Raw genomic sequence first — 18,086 nt, forward strand, 5'->3', positions numbered from 1 at the left:
AAACAATAGCTGTCAACTTTTCTCTTTTCTTGCGAGGAATCCTATTCTGAATAACGGAATTTCCCTTTTAAAAAGGGAAACGTTGACAGCTACGGATAGGAAGGCGACCTCAGAGGAGCCCGCCCCCGGGGTTTTTCTGACACTCCTCCTTCTGACTAGGAGGAAGCAAGAGCGGGACAAGACTGATAGGTAGCAGTAGAGCGGGTTGAGCTCCTGCTTGAGAAAATCAGATGCAGGAAGACGCCCCTCCGAACGTGCTCGCGGCAATCTCGGGCTCCGTCCCCGCCGTCGAGTCCGCTGATGTCGGAAGCGGGGTTCCTTCTCTACGGACGCGACACGCCACGCCACCGAGAATGCGGGCGGGCGGCCCACAGACAGAGGACAGAAATCGGCGCAGAGCTTCTGTGCCCGAGGAAAGAGGAAATAGCAGCCCGGTAAGGAGAGAGGAGTCGGTCAGGGCCGATAGAAGATCTCTGAGCGCAGGCGGTGGAATGCTGTGGACGCGGCGGCACCAGATCCTCCCCCGCGCGCCGTTCCGTGAGCGCCCCAGAGACTTGGGGAGGCAGGGCGCAATGGGGGAGAGAGGCGCGTTGCAGAGAAAAAAACACACCTTCTCGGAGGATGCCCTGGACCTTGCAGGATACCACTCTGGCACTTATGACTCTGAAAGGCCAAGAGTCCAGCTGAGGCAAATACACATCCCCTTCGGTGCTCTGAGCTTTGAAGGATACAACCCTTACTTCACCAATGATGCCTACAAACCTGCTGACATCTATGGTGACTTTGGGAGAGAAAACCACTTCATTTCAGGCAACCAGGTGGGGTACTGCAATACCCTCTCCTTGGAGAAGTCTCTGGCCCCTGCGGTTCATCCTGGGAACTCTTCTGGAGAGGATTCTGGGCTCCCAATGGAACCATTTCTGCTGTCAGGTCACCATTTGACCTATAATAGAGCCACCTATGGTCTCCTGGCGTGCACCCTGGAGAGTTTAGATGAGTCTGAGCTAAAAAGGTTTAAGGGCGAACTCTGCCATTTCTACACTCCGATGGGCGATCTCCAGGTCACCCAGGACTGGCTCCAGGAACTTGGTGCTTGGACTCTCTGCCATCTGCTGCTCAGACACTATGGTGTGGATGGTGCCGTGGAGGTGGCAGCCAAGGTGCTGAAGGCCATCGACTGCCAGCCGCAGGCAGACAAGCTTCTCCGTGGAAGGACAAGTAAGGACCTCGGAAAGGGGAACATTTGTTTGAGCCTGATTAACTCCTCAGGAAGAAATGTTGGCTGGAGGAAGAGAGGTTTCTTTAGCTGGGTCGTATTTGTCATAAACTTATTATTTACATTCTCAGTGTGTCTTAACCAATTGGAGGGAGGACTCAGAAATCGCAGATCTCTCTACCTATATTTATATTATTTTATTGCATAAAATTTATACCTCAGTTGGTTGTAAAAAAACCAACAACCCTCAAGCAGTTTTAAATGCCCCTCTTTGCCCTTCCTCCACCTCACATTATTTCTTCGCATCGTTTCAACATGGACATTAAATGGCAAGAATAACATTATTTATCATCTTTGCATTGTAGCTTTTTCATGCTTTAGTCACTTCCCCTTCTTTGCAATTATTTTGAAAAATGACACTACAAGTACACGTGGGTGCAGACAACCAGTGATCTCAAACAGACACAGTTTTCTCCTGTGATGTCTTTTACTAGTTAGAAGTAGTTTCATCAGGGTTTCTACTTGTAATCAGGTCTGACTTTCAGTATAGAATAAATAGGAATTTATAGTATGAGATAAATAATGAAAATTTACAGCAAGATTGCTGTGGGTTCCATCCCTCTTCAGATCATCTCTTGTTTCCATTTCCCCACTTTGATTTATCCATGTCAGGATGCCTGTGTTATCAAAGTTGTGTGTGTGTGAGAGAGAGAGAGAGAGAGAGAGAAGAGATTGGGTTAACAACCGAATTAGTACCATCTCTACTTTTTGCATTCCATTTCCTGAGGACCCAAAGGTTTACAGTCCCAATCTGAACTCAGTAGGCCTTTCCCCTATTCCTCATACAAGCAGAACAAGGTGAAATTCACTTCACATTTGTCTAATCTTCAAGGTTTGCTTCTTCATTTTCACAGCAGCCATGTGGGAAAATAAATCACTTGTTTTTACAGGCATTCCTGAGTTCTCGGTGCAAGTATCAGAATCCCCTCTATTTGCAGAGAAAGGGCAGTGCCGAAAGACAAGTCCTGCAAATTCCAGGAAAACTGTATTTTGCTACCAGTGTCCTAGAGAGGTAAAGGACTGGACTCATCCTGATTTGTATTAGCCCCTTTTAACACCTAACTTGTGAATTTGAATTTCAAGCTTAGGTAAGGTTGTGGTTTTGCTATTCAACACGAATTACAGTGGTACCTCGAGTTAAGTACTTAATTCGTTCTTGAGGTTCGTTCTTAACCTGAAACTGTTCTTAACCTGAAGCACTACTTTAGGTAATGGGGTCTCCTGCTGCCGCCGCACCGCCGGAGCACGATTTCTGTTCTCATCCTGAAGCAAAGTGCTTAACCTGAGGTACTATTTCTAGGTTAGCGGAGTCTATAACCTGAAGCATATGTAACCCGAGGTACCACTGTACTTGGAATGGACAGGTGTCTCCAACACAAATAATTGTGTGTTGTTGTTTTTTGTTGTGAGCTGCAAATGGCCAACTGCACACACTCCTATTGTGATTGCTGTATATAGCGTGGAAATGTTCTGTGTGGGATCTATACTATGATGTTATCAATTTGCAATAATCCCATGTTTCAATAGAATTCTTCAGATTACAACCTGTCCCCAGTGTCTGAAGGAGCAGGAGGCAATTCTTTGACTAAAGAGGAGGTTGTGCATCTTGACTCCTGTGTACCTGCATGCAAATGCATTGATATGACTACAAAATGTTGGTTCAATACTTCCTTGCACACCCACCCATCCTTATCTTTCCTTACCCAGAGAGTGCAGGTAATTTAATATTTTTGGGTTACTTCTGCTTTTGGTAAGTACACCGAGATCTTTGGAAAGAATGGCAAATATTCTGTAAACATTTTTGGCTAAAAGTCTAGATTAAAAAGAAAAGAAAAGATAATGCCTGTAATCACCATACTATAGCTCATTGCCAAAACAAACACAAAAGGCAGATGCTGTGAAATAGCATTTAGTGTTTCCATAGGGTGGGGCTCAAGCCATGCTCCTTGGTGTAGGAACTAGGGCACTGCAAGAAGACAAGAATGCCTATATTTTCAGATAGGATGGGCAGTATGGCATAAATATTAATCATTACTGCTTTGCCACAGGATCTTCCAGAGAAAATCATACCAGATGTGGTTTGGGATTCACAAAGGAACCATGAAATCTACAGGTGAGATCTTTTTACAATCTCTACATTCAAATAATGTTTTCAACATTGAATTGTCTGCTGACAATTCTGGGAAAGGTACTACAGAACACATTCAACTAATGTGGGTCTCACAGAGGCATACCCAAAATCACCCCAGAAATATACAATGTATATGTGTGTGTGGCGACATCTCAGAGAGATCAGACACGGAAGTTTCCCACCCTTCTCATACTGCAGCACAAAGGCAACGTGATTCGCAAGGGGGGGGGGTTGCTGATACAGCTCCTTGCAAGGGCACAAAAGACCCTAGGTACATCTCTGGGGTCTCATGATCTTCATATAACCAGCTTACATCTGTGACAGCATGTTGTGATTGTGCGGTGGGTGAATTCTGTTACAGAAAAGCTTATCTGCCATGGTAATGGAAGGGAGATTGGAGCCCTCCCCATGCTCACTGGATTTGGCTGGTTTAGAGAATTACTAAGAGTCACTCACACAACCTTTTGTTAGTTCCAGCATTTAAAAGCATTTTTTTCCAGTACCGAAAGAAGCCTTACTTACTTCCTGGGCAGTCTTGTAGCTAAAATACTTCTCTATGTGTGTGTGGCAAGATGTTTGCTTGGGAGATTCTCTTTACTAAAAGCTTCATCCCTATACTTGGCCACTGTGTAGCAAAGAGCTTTCAAGGGAAGCCCAGTTTTTTCTTATCCTTACCCTTCTAATCAACTCTCCTCATCCCCATACAGCTTCCAATATGTTATTTGCATAGGTCTGCCACCCACACAGCTGTGGGAATGTTCAGGGATGCAGGAGAGGATATATTGTTTGATTATAGCCTTTCCAACTTGTGTAAACAAGTTCACAATTTAGCAGGGTAACATTCCCCTTTTTAAACTCACAGCAGATGTGTTTGCTCAGGCTCGCTAAAGCCTCTATAATAACTGTTCTGGTATTTCCCCCTTATTCCCTCATAAAAGATAAGACACGACACAGTCTTATTTAAAAGTATAAAAAGTTTACTCACATTCTGTTCACAATCGGATCCCAGAAGGCAGACTTAGCTTAGAAAAGTAACATACACCTGGAAACTATCCCATAAACATACAGTCCCTTTGTCCTCTCTTGGCTGGAGGCCAAAAGAGCATCTTTGGCTAAGCAGATGTTGCTTCTTCGATGAAAGTAGTCACAGAGAGAGAGATGGCTGTCCTGCCCTGTGCTTTTGTCGTTACCTGCACAGGTGAGGCCACGCCCACCTCTAGTCACATACATAGGAAGTCTGTCCCAGAAGGAAACAGGAAGTTTATCTGGTGGCTGGACAATCATTCCTCTCCATGTGTAAACATGTTCACTCTAGGAATGTTGTACTTAACTGCTCTTGTGTTTCACATCCCACAACAGCTGCATCAGATGCAGATGAGCCAAGAGCAAAGAAGCAGAACATGCAGGCAGTATTGAACTTTTACTACATTGTCCTTAGTATGAGAAGAACATGCAGGCCGTACATATTAATAGTTGTGAGATGAGCTACAGATACATCTAATACAGGCATGTCCAACAGGTAGATCCTGACCTACCGGTAGATCACTGGACGTCTGTGGTAGATCACCAGCTCCCCCCAAAAAACCCTTAACAACTTTGGCTCCTCTAAAAAAAAAGCTCAGCATTTCCCCCCTGCACCCCCCAAAACTGGGCCTTTCCTCCTCCCTGAAAAAAGCTCAGCTACTTTGGCCTGAACCCCAAAAAAGTGGGTAGATCACTGCCAGTTTTTAACTCTCTGAGTAGATCACAGTCTCTTGGGAGCTGGTCACCCCTGATCTAATAGAACAGCAGGGGAAACTGCACTGATCACTATTCCTTTCATCTTTCTCTTTGTTGCATTCAGGTTGTGCTCCCTTGAGGCTGGCTCCTTTCAGTGCTACTACACTGATCTCATATTTGAGGTGGGAGCGGGTGTCACCATAACATACCACTTTGATTCGTGGCACAAGCACCTGAATGGAAGGGATGCACAGAGGTTGTCTGTCGCTGGTCCTTTGCTCAACATCCAAGCGGATCCACTCGAGGCTGTGGCAGCCGTTCACTTCCCTCACTTCCTGTGCCTTGCAGGTACGGTGGGGGGGGGGGGGAACCTTCCAATGGTATAACTGTAACTGGAGGAATGAATACTAAACAAGAATACGATTTAACATGTGTGGGATGTAATCCACTGGGAGCAGTCAAGTACAACATTACCTGTTTTGACTCAGAGGTGGCGGGTAAACAGGAAGGAGCTGTTACCAGGAGGGCTGGTGCAGAAAAGAGAAGGGCTAGTGTGCAGGAGGAGATATCTGGCTTTAAAGAAGAATGGGAACATTTTACAAATTACTTAAAACAACAACAAAATGAACTGGACTCTTTGGCAGGTTTTGAATAAACATACACAAATTTATTATTGCTAACATAATAGACAGATCAATTAAGGATCTTTACAAGTTTATATTATGCAGAGAATAACATGTGTTGAAAAATCAGAGAGAGGAGCTGAGGGGAGTCTTGGGGGGAGGGAGGGTTTTTCTTGGGGAGGTGGAAGGGGGAAATGGGGGAAATGAAGATGATATGTTTTTGATAATTTGTTATGATGAAATTCTTAATAAAAATTATTTTTTGAAAAATGTTTAGATAACCTCCAGAGCCGCTGCCCTAAGCAAGCTACCTATTATTGACCCATATTCCATTTGTGTTCCTTTTTTTTACAGATGGGGACAGCTCCCAAGTCTACATTGGTCATTTTGTGGAAGAGGGGATGAGTCTAGAAAAGCCAAGCAGAGTGGGGTCACGTCATGCTGTGTTGAGAAACCCCAAGTTCTCTCCCCGTGGAGTAGTTTTCAAAAAGCCTTGGTTTAAACGGAAGATGAAGGTCCACTGCATCACACTGCTCTATCAAGTGCTTGAAGTTCCAGCCCAAAAATTCCACCTATACCTCCTCCCAAACGACTCTTCTCTAAGAAAGGTAATTGGGAATCTTTCACTCTGCTAAGTGGCATGAGACTTGCAATATAATTAGATGCAAGAACTGTGGGCAAACTCATTCATCAAGGTGTGCTTGGATTGATTGATATTGATTGATTGATTGATTGATTGATTGATTGATTGAAGTTCTAGCAAACATGAACCCACATTAGCAGTTGTCCCCCACCAGCATTAGTATTCAAATATCCAGTATAAAAATAAACCCCTTTCCTTTGCTGGGCAGAAGCCAAATGACTGTCTTCTTCTCTAGACACAGTGTTGTCATCGAATTGTGTAAAGAAAATACCTTTATGCCAGGTTATGCAGCATGTTGACTTTGAAGTCTTCCCTGAGGTGAGGCTTGGAATTGGCTTAGCAGCTTGGCATCTCCCTTGCATGTCTCAAAAATCACTCTGTTTGTGCTTCCCAGACAGTCCATGAGAAAGAAGAGAAATGCCCTTCGTGGAGATTGGATAAACCCTCTGTCATCCTCAAGCCTCTGAGGATTGGCTCTCGCTTCTTTGTGCGGAAGTTAGATGATGTTGAAATCTGCCCCAAGGTAAGACGCAAAAATGATGGAAAGTGTTACCTGGGGGGAGTCTGTGTGGTATGAGAAGGGGACAGCTATACCAGGATCCCTTCAACCTCTTATTTACTCCCCTTAAAATTGGTAGACCATGGGCTAGGCCATAGTCACACAGCTTTCCCTCTTTCCCACAGGAACTGGAGCTTCAATATTTGCATGCAGACATGGAGCAGCAGTACCTTGAACTCTATGCTGAACACAGGCAAGATAAGTTCCACTTCAACCTGATAGAGAAGAAAAGGGATGAAGTCATCTGGGAGGCCTTTGTGAGACAAGGTGAGCTTTGCTCAAGGGAAGACCGTAAGATTGGACCATAGCTTGAAAAGGCCACATGCACTCTCTGACTGCATCTTCCCTGTTCTCTTTCAGAAGAGCTGAAATCTTCTAACCCAACAGAAGGTCAGTAGGAATGCAGTAATAGCCTACCCAGGGTTGCACATCTGGAATGGTGCATATTCACTATGGGAAATTTTAGAGTGAGATTTGGAAGTCATCCTTGTAGTCTCTGCTTGCTTCATGCATCTACTCATTCTCTCTCTCTCTCTCTCTCTCTCTCTCTCTCTCTCTCTTTTCCAGCTGCTAGTGGCTACATAGAGACGACTGCACTGTTCCTCAGCAGTGCCTCTGGAACATGCCATGAGTTATTTCTCATATTCTCAGCCATTTTCTATCCCTATAAATGTCTGGGAGCCAGGACAGCTTGAAGACAAACTAGGCCTTCTACTTTGACCACCTCTCTCTAGAGCTCACTGTCTTGAAACATCCTCTGAAGCCATTTTTTAAAAGAGCATTTTCTTTTATTTTTTGTCTGACAGAGGCAAGCCCACCTCATCCAATGTCAGTCTCATCAAAACAACATTTCATTGAGCAACACCGGGAAGAGCTGATCCAGCGGACCAGCAACGTTGAAGCGGTGCTGGATATGCTCCTTGGCACCATTCTGAATAATGAGCAGTATGAAATGATCTCTTCGAAGGGAACCAACCAAGAGAAAATGAGGGCGCTCTATATGCTGGCGCCAAGTTGGAACCGCTATTGCAAGGATCTGCTTTACAAAGTACTGAAGAACAGAAATCCATATCTTTTTGATGAACTGGAAGGGAAATGAGACCACAATGAAGTCAAAGAGAGACAACAGCAACTCCAACTGCATGTACTATGTGACTTCAGTTCTTCCTTAATCAATAAAGGAGGGACCGTATGAGGTCACTTCCTTAATGCTTTGGGGGGGGGATTTCCAACAAAGGAAATAATACTATGTATTTTCCCCTGCATGAGCTCTCTTTTGTTTATCTTACTAAAACGTGTGGTTCATTCTTAGCAATAAGGACAAAGAAGGGGAGGTCAGCTGACCACAAATAAACCGGTGCAATTGCCTAATTCCTAGCTTGCCTTGAGCTGCATTAGGGTTTTTTTTATTCTGCTAAAAGGGCTTCACAGCCTGTTTCTCAAACACGTGTGGGACAGGAGGTTTAAATTTTAATTTACAAAATTAATCCTCAATCCATTGCCATCAAAATCAGCAATTGCTGCTGGCTGAGCCTTGTCCTTTTCCAGTTTGTCCATCACCAGAGAAGAGTGGGAGAAAGAAACTTGCTTATTGCAAGCCCCAGCAGCATGAGGGAGATGTCTCTCCTTAAGCAGGTGTCTTAACAATAAGGGGACTGCTTGCTTTGGCTGCACCAGTAGGGAACAGGCACGTCCACTGCCAAATCGAGCAGCATTTAAACACACACACCCCAGTCATCAGCAGTGAGCGATCAGAAAACGTACAAGGATTTTAGGCTGACAGGTTTTTCAACCTAAATCAGATAAGTTCTGGTTTTAGATTGATAGAAAAAGTGTCACAGTTATTTCTGAAAACCAGAGTTATGGGAGCACAACAGAATGGCAGGAAATTGCCCAAATCTCACAGTTGTTTCATTCATATATATATATATATATATATATATATATATATAACAAGCCTGATCCTCTGTCACTTAACTTTGTCCCCTCAGCTTTTCTTTCAGCTTCTTCCCATCCTAACTTTGCTCTCAACAGTCCAGCAAAAATGAAGCGCTGCAAAACCAGCAAGCACTAAGCATAGGTTTGTGCAAGGCAGAAAAGAGGTCCTCAAAGAGCTTCACAGGCTGAAGAGATCTCCAGAAGAGTTCCTTCTGCAGTGTAGCGAAGAAGTGGGGAGAAAGAATTGCAACAGGGGCTGTTCCAGGCTGGACTCTGGGCCTCAGGCTGAGCCCCCTGCCTCCCTCACACTAACTAGAGGGACTGGAAATGACAACAGAATGAGACACTCCTTCCTGCTTACCTCTGCAGTGTGGGATGTAATCCATTGGAGCAGTCAAATACAACATTTCTTGTTTCCCTAGAGTGGACACAGGAAATGTTACTCCAGCCAAGGTAGAATTTCCTGTTACACCTGGTCTGGAGCTTTCTCCCCCTGCATGTGACCAAGTAGATGAGCATGACCCTTGCAGACCTAACAAAAGGCCCAGTCATGCAACCATCTCTCTCTCCTATTTTGGCCACTGCTCCTGGTGCATTTGATGCTGTCTGCTGGCTCTCTGCCAGCAGCACATAGGCCCATCCTTACAAGGATGTAAGCCACACTAGTCCTGAGAGGCATGTATTGGCTTCTAGTATGTTTCTGAGCACAATTCAAAGTGTTGATGCTGACCTTTAAAGCCCCAAATGGCCTCGGTCCTGTATAACTGAAGGAATGTCTCCACCTCCATTGTTTAGCCTAGACACTGAGATCCAGCACCGAGGGCCTTCTGGCAGTTCCCTCACTGCGAGAAGTGAGGTTACAGGGAACCAGGCAGAGGGCCTTCTCAGTAGTGGCGCCTGCCCTGTGGAACGCTCTCCCATCAGATGTCAAGGAAATAAGCAACTATTCTAGTTTTAAAAGACATCTGAAGGCAGCCCTGTTTAGGGAACTTTTAATGTTGTATGCTGTATTGTGTTTTTAATATTCAATTAGGAGCTGCGCAAATTGGCTGGGGAAACCCAGCCAGATGGGCAGGGTATAAATAATAAATTATTATTATTATTTCTGGGATCATACTTTGAACTGAATGTGAGTAAACATTTCATTACTTATAATGAAGACTCGTGTCTTTTTTCTTTTAGGAGGGAATCAAAGGGGTCTTACCAGGAATATACCATATTTTTTGCTCCATAAGACACATCTGACCATAAGACGCACCTAGTTTTTAGAGGAGGAAAACGGGGGGGGGGGGGATATTCTGAATCAAATGTTGTACTCAACTATTTAATAAACTACCAGTATAATATCAGAGTGAGACGGAGAGGGACAGGAGCTCTATGTTTCTTTAGCATGCGCGCTCAAGGAGCGACGAGCGGGGAGGCAGCACGCCCCCGGACAGACCTGACACAGGAATCCCAGCAGCCTCCTCTCGTGTAAATGGCTCCTCTCCCTCTTTGCTGCTTTAAAGTGATCCCGTCCCTCCCTCCCTACTCCACAGCTCGCTTTAAAGCAGCAAAGCAGGACAGGAGCCACTTACACCTAGCTTCCTGCTGTGTGTAGAAGGGAATGAACTCTGCTGTATGACTCACTAGCTTGAGTTAGGAAGGATAATATTTAATCAATATATCCTCTCCTACTATCCACAATTCCCACATGCAGCCTCTCCTGTTTTGTGCTTTTTTACAGGGCTCAGCTGGTGCTGACTTTGAATGGGTGTGATGGTGAAGATCATCCACAGCCATCTTTTAGACATCTTGAAGGACTTGGGGAGGAGGAACTCAAGAAGTCCAAGGGCAAATTCATTCAGTTCCTTTAGTGAACAGGTTTAGGTATTTGTGCTCCTTTAGTTTTTATACTTCAGGGTCTACAGAACTCCCTGCCACAATAAATTTAATCAAACCTTGTTTTGCCTTTTTCTGCTGCTATCCATTCCCCTAGAAGGCCTTCGAAGTATGAATGGCACAGGCCTGAGTTTGACGCTGGAGATGGAATGATATATTAACTAGGATGGCTAATTAAAGGTATATTTTGTACATTAATGGAATACTGATATTAACTTGGGGTCTTACATGAGTTTGTTGACAGTTTTGAAGGACTCTGTTGTCTCGGTGAGAGATGTGAAGGAGAAGACCTGTGGTCTTGCAAACAATTTCCCAGAGAAGAAGTTACTCTGCAGTTCGCCCATTAATCCTGGCGCTTACCCCTGCACACCTGAGGCTGCCTGGTTTCCTAACTGTGGTTAGATCAGGAGCAACCTGTGGGCTTGTGTTCTCCTTCCTGCTGTCTCCTCTCCTGGCGGGTTGGTGTCATGTTGCATGTCTTACTTACCTAAAAGTTAATGGAAGGAAATGAAGGTCAGCAGAAGGCCATAGATCCCTCATAATATATACACCAGTTGAGAAATACTTTCCAATTACTGGCCTTTAAAATGAGGAACAGAAGTCCTCTCAAGGAGGAAGAAACTTTGAAAATAAGGGCACGCTTAGGGATCTGAAACTTCAAGCCCGCACGCCTTGCCAACCCTAGTCCCTATCTATGCAGGCCAGGTTGGATTGCTGGACTTATCTGAGAGCACAGGAATACAGGAAGCTGCCTCATGTCACTTGGTCCACCTGGCTCAGTATTAATGACACTGACGGTGACTCTTCAGGGTCCAGGACAGGGGTCTTCCCAGCGCTACCTGGAGACCACAAGGGATTGAACCTTGGGTCTTTTTGCATAAAAGCAAACGCTCTGCCATTGAGTCATGGACCTTCCCCAATCAGCCTAGTCTGAAGTTTTACGCACTGAATGTGCTCCAACTGCCGGCGTTAGGAAGGGAAGGGCAATTGTCACACCATATACAGCTAAATGCAGGCATGCTGGAATATTCTGTTACTGATTTGCTACTAATGCAAATAATGGTGTATCACTCCACCTTTCAGCCTGTGGAGTTGTAACCGAGTTAGCCAGATGATTCTGATGTCGTTTTAATATATCACCCGGCTCAGCTGCCTTTAATTTGTTTTTTCCTCCAGCTTCATCCCACCAGAACGTCTCTCTCTCAAGTCCTGCAGAAACCACATGCTGCAAAAATCAGCATTTTTAAGTGCACGGTTGTGCCAAGAGAAGGGATATTCCCAAAGAGCATCATAGGACACTCCAAGACGGCCGCTATTTTTGAATGGGGATTCCAACCACACACAAGCAAATTCAGTTTGCGCAATTAAAGCAGATTTAAAGCTGTTGTGCAACATTCTCGCTTTCCCAAAAGGAGAGTGACAGAAAAATGTGGTGGGAAATGTCAGACAGCACTTGCTTTGAAGCAACATCTAGCCTTCCTGAAAATGAATCAGAGCAAATGCTGCCATCTAATTTCCCTGCAAACAAATTGGGATAAATGCCCCCCCCCACAAAAAATGATCATGTGGAAGTGACCATAGACAGCACCAATCACCCAGTGGTGGAGTTAGCTGCTCCGGCACCCAGAGTGGCGTGCACCCGGGGGGTGGAGCTAGCTGCCCGCAGGGGCAGGGCTAGCGCCCCAGGTGGTGGGGCAAGCGTCCTGGGGGGGGCGGGGTGAGTGTCCCAGGGTGCACCGCCCGTGCCGAGCATCTGGGGGGTAGGGCGGTGATGTCACTCCCCTCAGGGATGACATCCGGGGCGAACGGCACCCACCTTGCTCCACCTCTGCAATCACCCAATAAATGATGAGGGGGAGAAGTGCAGGCAGAATGGATTCAGGCTGAACCTCCTCATTCAGGCCAAAGCTCTGCTCTCCATTAGCACTGACTGGGGTTGCTGGAAACTGGCAGCAAAAGCAGACCCTCTCACTAGCCTTTGCAGCCTCTTCTTTGCCCTTTTTCTGGCATTGGCTCAACCAGTGCTGAAGGGGCATGATGGCAAATCCTACCCTTGAACCACCTCTCCAGGACTACTTGTGGGGTGGGGAGGGAGAGATGAACTCAAGAAGTTCAAGGGCAAACTCAACAGGTCAACCCATCAAGAAGGCCTATGACAACATGTGCAAGCTGAATTCCTGTATCCTGACATGAAGAAGCGGCATTTTGAAGTGCACGTTGCACACAGGTAAGAGAGCTGACAACCTGGGAGAGAAGAATGGGGGGGGCTCCATCTGGCAGACCCACATGACATAAGGTGGTCTTTGACTAAGGGTGGGTTGCAGCTGGGAGTACCACAAGGTGGAAGAGGTAACAGCATCTTGGTCATATTCCCTGACTTTTATTTATTATTATTATTATTATTATTATTATTATTATTATTATTATTATTATTTTGCCTTTTTAACTTTCACACAATACAGTGTCTGTACTGAGATGAAGACTCCAATATATAGCTCCCAAGGGATTATGTTCAGGTCTTAGAAACTAACATTGTGTTGCTTTCCTTCTGAATCTGTGGCTTTTGAGACTTCTGAGAATCATTTGAGGAAGTGAAAAATTAGGCAGGAAAAAAAACCTTTTGTAACAAAGCTGGTTTTTTTGAGGCAGTGAGAGGCATGAGAAAGAGCTCCTGTGGTCTTACAGAAAGTGCATCAAAGAAGTTACTCTGCGGATTCTCTATTAATGAATACAGGCGTGCTTTCGCTAATGGGGACTCTTGCTGATGCTGCGCCACAGGCACACGATTTCCGTTCTCATCCTGGGGCAAAGTTCTCAACTCGAGGTAACTCTTCCAGGTTAGCGGAGTTTGTAACCTGAAGCATTTGTAACCTGTTGTTGTTTAGTCGTTCAGTCGTGTCCGACTCTTCGTCACCCCATGGACCAGAGCACGCCAGGCACTTCTGTCTTCCACTGCCACCCGCAGTTTGGTCAGATTCATGTTTGTAGCTTCGAGAACACTGTCTAACCATCTCGTCCTCTGTCGTCCTCTTCTCCTTGTGCCCTCCATCTTTCCCAACATCAGGGTCTTTTCCAGGGAGTCTTCTCTTCTCATGAGGTGGCCAAAGTATTGGAGCCTCAGCTTCACAATCTGTCCTTCCAGTGAGCACTCAGGGCTGATTTCCTTAAGAATGGATGCGTTTGATCTTCTTGCAGTCCATGGGACTCTCAAGAGTCTCCTCCAGCACCATAATTCAAAAGCGTCAATTCTTCGGCGATCAGCCTTCTTTATGGTCCAGCTCTCACTTCCATACATCACTACTGGGAAAACCATAGCTTTTACTATACGGACCTTTGTTGGCAAGGTGATGTCTCTACTTTTTAAAATGCTATCTAGGTTTGCCATTGCTTTCCTCCCAAGAAGCAGGCGTCTCTTAATTTCGTGGCTGCTGTCACCATCTGCAGTGATCATGGAGCCCAAGAAAGTAAAATCTCTCACTGCCTCCATTTCCTCCCCTTCTATTTGCCAGGAGGTGATGGGACCAGTGGCCATGATCTTCGTTTTTTTGATGTTGAGCTTCAGACCATATTTTGTGCTCTCCTCTTTCACCCTCAATAAAAGGTTTTTTAATTCCTCCTCACTTTCTGCCATCAAGGTTGTGTCATCTGCATATCTGAGGTTGTTGATATTTCTTCCAGCAATCTTAATTCCGGCTAGGGAATCATCCAGCCCAGCCTTTCGCATGATGAATTCTGCATATAAGTTAAATAAGCAGGGAGACAAAATACAGCCTTGTCGTACTCCTTTCCCAATTTTGAACCAATCAGTTGTTCCATATCCAGTTCTAACTGTAGCTTCTTGTCCCACATAGAGATTTCTCAGGAGACAGATGAGGTGATCAGGCACTCCCATTTCTTTAAGAACTTGCCATAGTTTGCTGTGATCGACACAGTCAAAGGCTTTTGCATAGTCAATGAAGCAGAAGTAGATGTCTTTCTGGAACTCTCTAGCTTTCTCCATAATCCAGCGCATGTTTGCAATTTGGTCTCTGGTTCCCCTGCCTCTTCTAAATCCAGCTTGCACTTCTGGGAGTTCTCGGTCCACATACTGCTTGAGCCTTCCTTGAAGAATTTTAAGCATAACCCTGCTAGCGTGTGAAATGAGTGCAATTGTGCGGTAGTTGGAGCATTCTTTAGCACTGCCCTTCTTTGGGATTGGGATGTAGACTGACCTTCTCCAATCTTCTGGCCACTGCTGAGTTTTCCAAACTTGCTGGCATATTGAGTGTAGCACCTTAACAGCATCATCTTTTAAAATTTTAAATAGTTCAGCTGGAATACCATCACTTCCACTGGCCTTGTTATTTGCAATGCTTTCTAAGGCCCATTTGACTTCACTCTCCAGGATGTCTGGCTCAAGGTCAGCAACCACACTACCTGGGGTGTACGAGATATCCATATCTTTCTGGTATAGTTCCTCTGTGTATTCTTGCCACCTCTTCTTGATGTCTTCTGCTTCTGTTAGGTCCTTACCACTTTTGTCCTTTATTATGGTAATCTTTGAACGAAATGTTCCTTTCATATCTCCAATTTTCTTGAACAGATCTCTGGTTCTTCCCATTCTGTTGTTTTCCTCTATTTCTTTGCATTGCTCATTTAAGAAGGCCTTCTTGTCTCTCCTTGCTATTTTTTGGAATTCTGCATTCAATTTCCTGTATCTTTCTCTATCTCCCTCGCATTTTGCTTGCCTTCTCTCCTCCGCTATTTGTAAGGCCTCATTGGACAGCCACTTTGCTTTCTTGCATTTCCTTTTCATTGGGATGGTTTTCGTTGCTGCCTCCTGTATAATGTTTCGAGCCTCCATCCATAGTTCTTCAGGCACTCTGTCCAGCAATTCTAAATCCTTAAACCTGTTCCTCACTTCCACTGTGTATTCATAAGGGATTTGGTTTAGATTGTATCTTACCGGCCCAGTGGTTTTTCCTACTTTCTTCAGTTTAAGCTTGAATTTTGCTATAAGAAGCTGATGATCTGAGCCACAGTCAGCTCCAGGTCTTGTTTTTGCTGACTGTATAGAGCTTCTCCATCTTTGGCTGCAGAGAATATAATCAATCTGATTTCGATGCTGCCCATCTGGTGATGTCCATGTGTAGAGTCGTCTCTTGTGTTGTTGGAAAAGAGTGTTTGTGATGACCAGCTTGTTCTCTTGACAGAACTCTATTAGCCTTTGCCCTGCTTCGTTTTGAATTCCAAGACCAAATTTGCCAGTTGTTCCTTTTACCTCTTGACTCCCTACTTTAGCATTCCAATCCCCTATAATGAGAAGAACATCCTTCTTTGGTGTCACTTCTATAAGGTGTTGTAAGTCTTCATAGAATTGGTCAATTTCAGTTTCTTCAGCACCAGTAGTTGGTGCATAAACTTGGATTACTGTGATGTTAAAAGGTCTGCCTTGGATTCGTATCGAGATCATTCTATCATTTTTGAGATTGCATCCCAGTACAGCTTTCGCCACTCTTTTGTTGACTATGAGGGCCACTCCATTTCTTTTGCGGGTTTCTTGCCCACAGTAGTAGATATGATAGTCATCCGAACTGAATTCGCCCATTCCCGTCCATTTTAGTTCACTGATGCCCAGGATGTCAATGTTTATTCTTGCCATCTCATTTTTGACCACATCCAACTTACCCAGGTTCATGGTTCTTACATTCCAGGTTCCTATGCAATATTTTTCTTTACAGCTGTCAGGGGTTCAGGAGCAGAGTCACAGGAGAGGGAGGAAATGGAGAGCGAGGGGGAGGAGTCTGAAGGAAATGTCAGCGAAGACAGCAGTCCAAGGTCTCTGAGTCTCTCCAGTGACTCGGAAGATTCACAGAAAGGGGCCCCCATGGTCAGGGCAAGGGGAGTGCCCAGGGGGGCACCTCAGGAAGAAGGGGCCAGAGGGGACTCAGAGAGTAGCAGCTGGAAATCCGGACCAGCGTCCCCCCCAGAGGGCAGTAGGGGGGAGGAGTCCCAAGCATCGGGATCAGGTGGCGCGCGGGCAGCGGGAGAACGTGAGGCAGGAGCGACCACACCCTCGTCAGGGAGCGAGGAAACGGTCATCAGGAAAGTTAAACGCGCGCGCGCGCCAAGTTCAAATGTACAGGAAGGCGGCAAGGTGGGCAGCCCGGGTAGGGAGCCAGGTCCTAAAGCCCGCCGAAGAGAGGGGGAGGAGTCCGAGGGGTCAACGTCTGCATCAGAAGAGTCCAGGAGGGAGGAGACACCGGGGGGTAGTAGGACCCAGAGGAAGAGAGAGAGAAGGAAGAGGTGGAGTAAGATTAGAGTGTTAAACTGGTGCGCAGGGGGGGAAGACTCAGATGGAGCTTCGCCGGTCTAAAGTTCAGACGTAGAGCTGGGACGCTGAGGCTTTGAAATGGAAACTATTCTTCAATAAAGACTTTGATACTATACTATCGGCTAGCGTTGGTCCTTGGTGAGCTGGGACCCGGAGCCAGCTCTGACAACAGCATTGGACTTTCCTTTCGCTTCCATGCATATCCGCAACTGAGCTTCCTTTCGGCTTTGGCCCAGCCGCTTCATCAGCTCTGGATCTACTTGTACTTGTCCCCCGCTCTTCCCCAGTAGCATATTGGACGCCTTCCGACCTGAGGGGCTCATCTTCCAGCGTCATATCTTTTATATGCCTGTTGTCTTTGTCCATGGAGTTTTCTTGGCAGGGATACTGGAGTGGCTTGCCGGTTCCTGCTCCAGGTGGATCACGTTTGGTCCAAACTCTCCACTATGACCTGTTCATCTTGGGTGCCCTGCTCGGCATAGTTCATAGCTTCTCTGAGTTCTTCAAGCCCCTTCGCCACGGCAAGGCAGTGATCCATGAAGGGGATTTGTAACCTGAGGCATTTGTAATTCGAGGTACCACTGTACTGATAATTTACCTGGTGCAGAGAATAGGTTGCCCCAACTCCTAACCATCCTTCCTCCTCTCTCCTCCATGGAGGATGACTTCCCATCACATGCCTTGTTTAACTAAATGTTAATGGGAGGAAATGAGGATCAGCAACCTCCCAAAATAGCCAGGAAGTCAAATGCAAAGAGAGCACATTAGGGCATCCTGACTACTTCAATACAGTTCTGGGATTAAGGAGAGGGGTGAGGAGGTCCTGGTTCTTTTTTTGTGTACAACTCAGCTATTATTGGTGGGACTTATGCATATCCTAAAAGGCAACACCAAATCACACACACAAGATTCGCCCACAAGAAAGCAAAGCAGATTCATGCATGCATTTATAAAAGTATTTGTATACTGCTATACCATTAATAGCATGGGTAGGCAAACTAAG

At 45.6% G+C, this 18,086-nt stretch overlaps 1 protein-coding gene across 4 annotated transcripts; it reads left to right on the top strand.

Annotated features, from left to right (window-relative positions):
- On the top strand, positions 1-10,832 carry LOC310662773 (NACHT, LRR and PYD domains-containing protein 1a allele 5-like). Of its 4 annotated transcripts, XM_083409875.1 has the most exons (10): positions 1-777; positions 811-1,218; positions 2,167-2,288; positions 3,325-3,389; positions 5,251-5,474; positions 6,104-6,357; positions 6,787-6,915; positions 7,077-7,218; positions 7,312-7,341; positions 7,758-10,041. In XM_083409875.1, exons 1-10 carry the CDS (start codon positions 231-233, stop codon positions 8,048-8,050), a joined length of 2,214 nt encoding a protein of 737 aa, XP_083266001.1. In that variant the 5' UTR covers positions 1-230; the 3' UTR covers positions 8,051-10,041. The 4 variants fall into 4 exon arrangements, with proteins under 4 accessions (XP_083266001.1, XP_083266002.1, XP_083265999.1 ...); XM_083409876.1 differs by lacking the exon at positions 7,758-10,041 and adding an exon at positions 10,616-10,832 and having other exon boundaries at positions 1-1,218; XM_083409873.1 differs by having other exon boundaries at positions 1-1,218; positions 7,315-7,341.
- The last annotated feature ends 7,254 nt before the right edge of the window (positions 10,833-18,086 follow it).

Source organism: Podarcis tiliguerta (assembly GCF_965153285.1).
Source record: "Podarcis tiliguerta genome assembly, chromosome: 13".
Lineage (NCBI taxonomy): Eukaryota > Metazoa > Chordata > Lepidosauria > Squamata > Lacertidae > Podarcis > Podarcis tiliguerta.

Coding starts and splice junctions, on each gene's coding strand:
- LOC310662773 (XM_083409873.1), top strand. CDS start 231: ATGCAGGAAGACGCCCCTCCGAACGTGCTCGCGGCAATCTCGGGCTCC. Junction 2,289..3,324: donor GCTACCAGTGTCCTAGAGAG/GTAAAGGACTGG, acceptor GCTTTGCCACAG/GATCTTCCAGAGAAAATCAT. Junction 7,219..7,314: donor GGAGGCCTTTGTGAGACAAG/GTGAGCTTTGCT, acceptor CTCTTTCAGAAG/AGCTGAAATCTTCTAACCCA.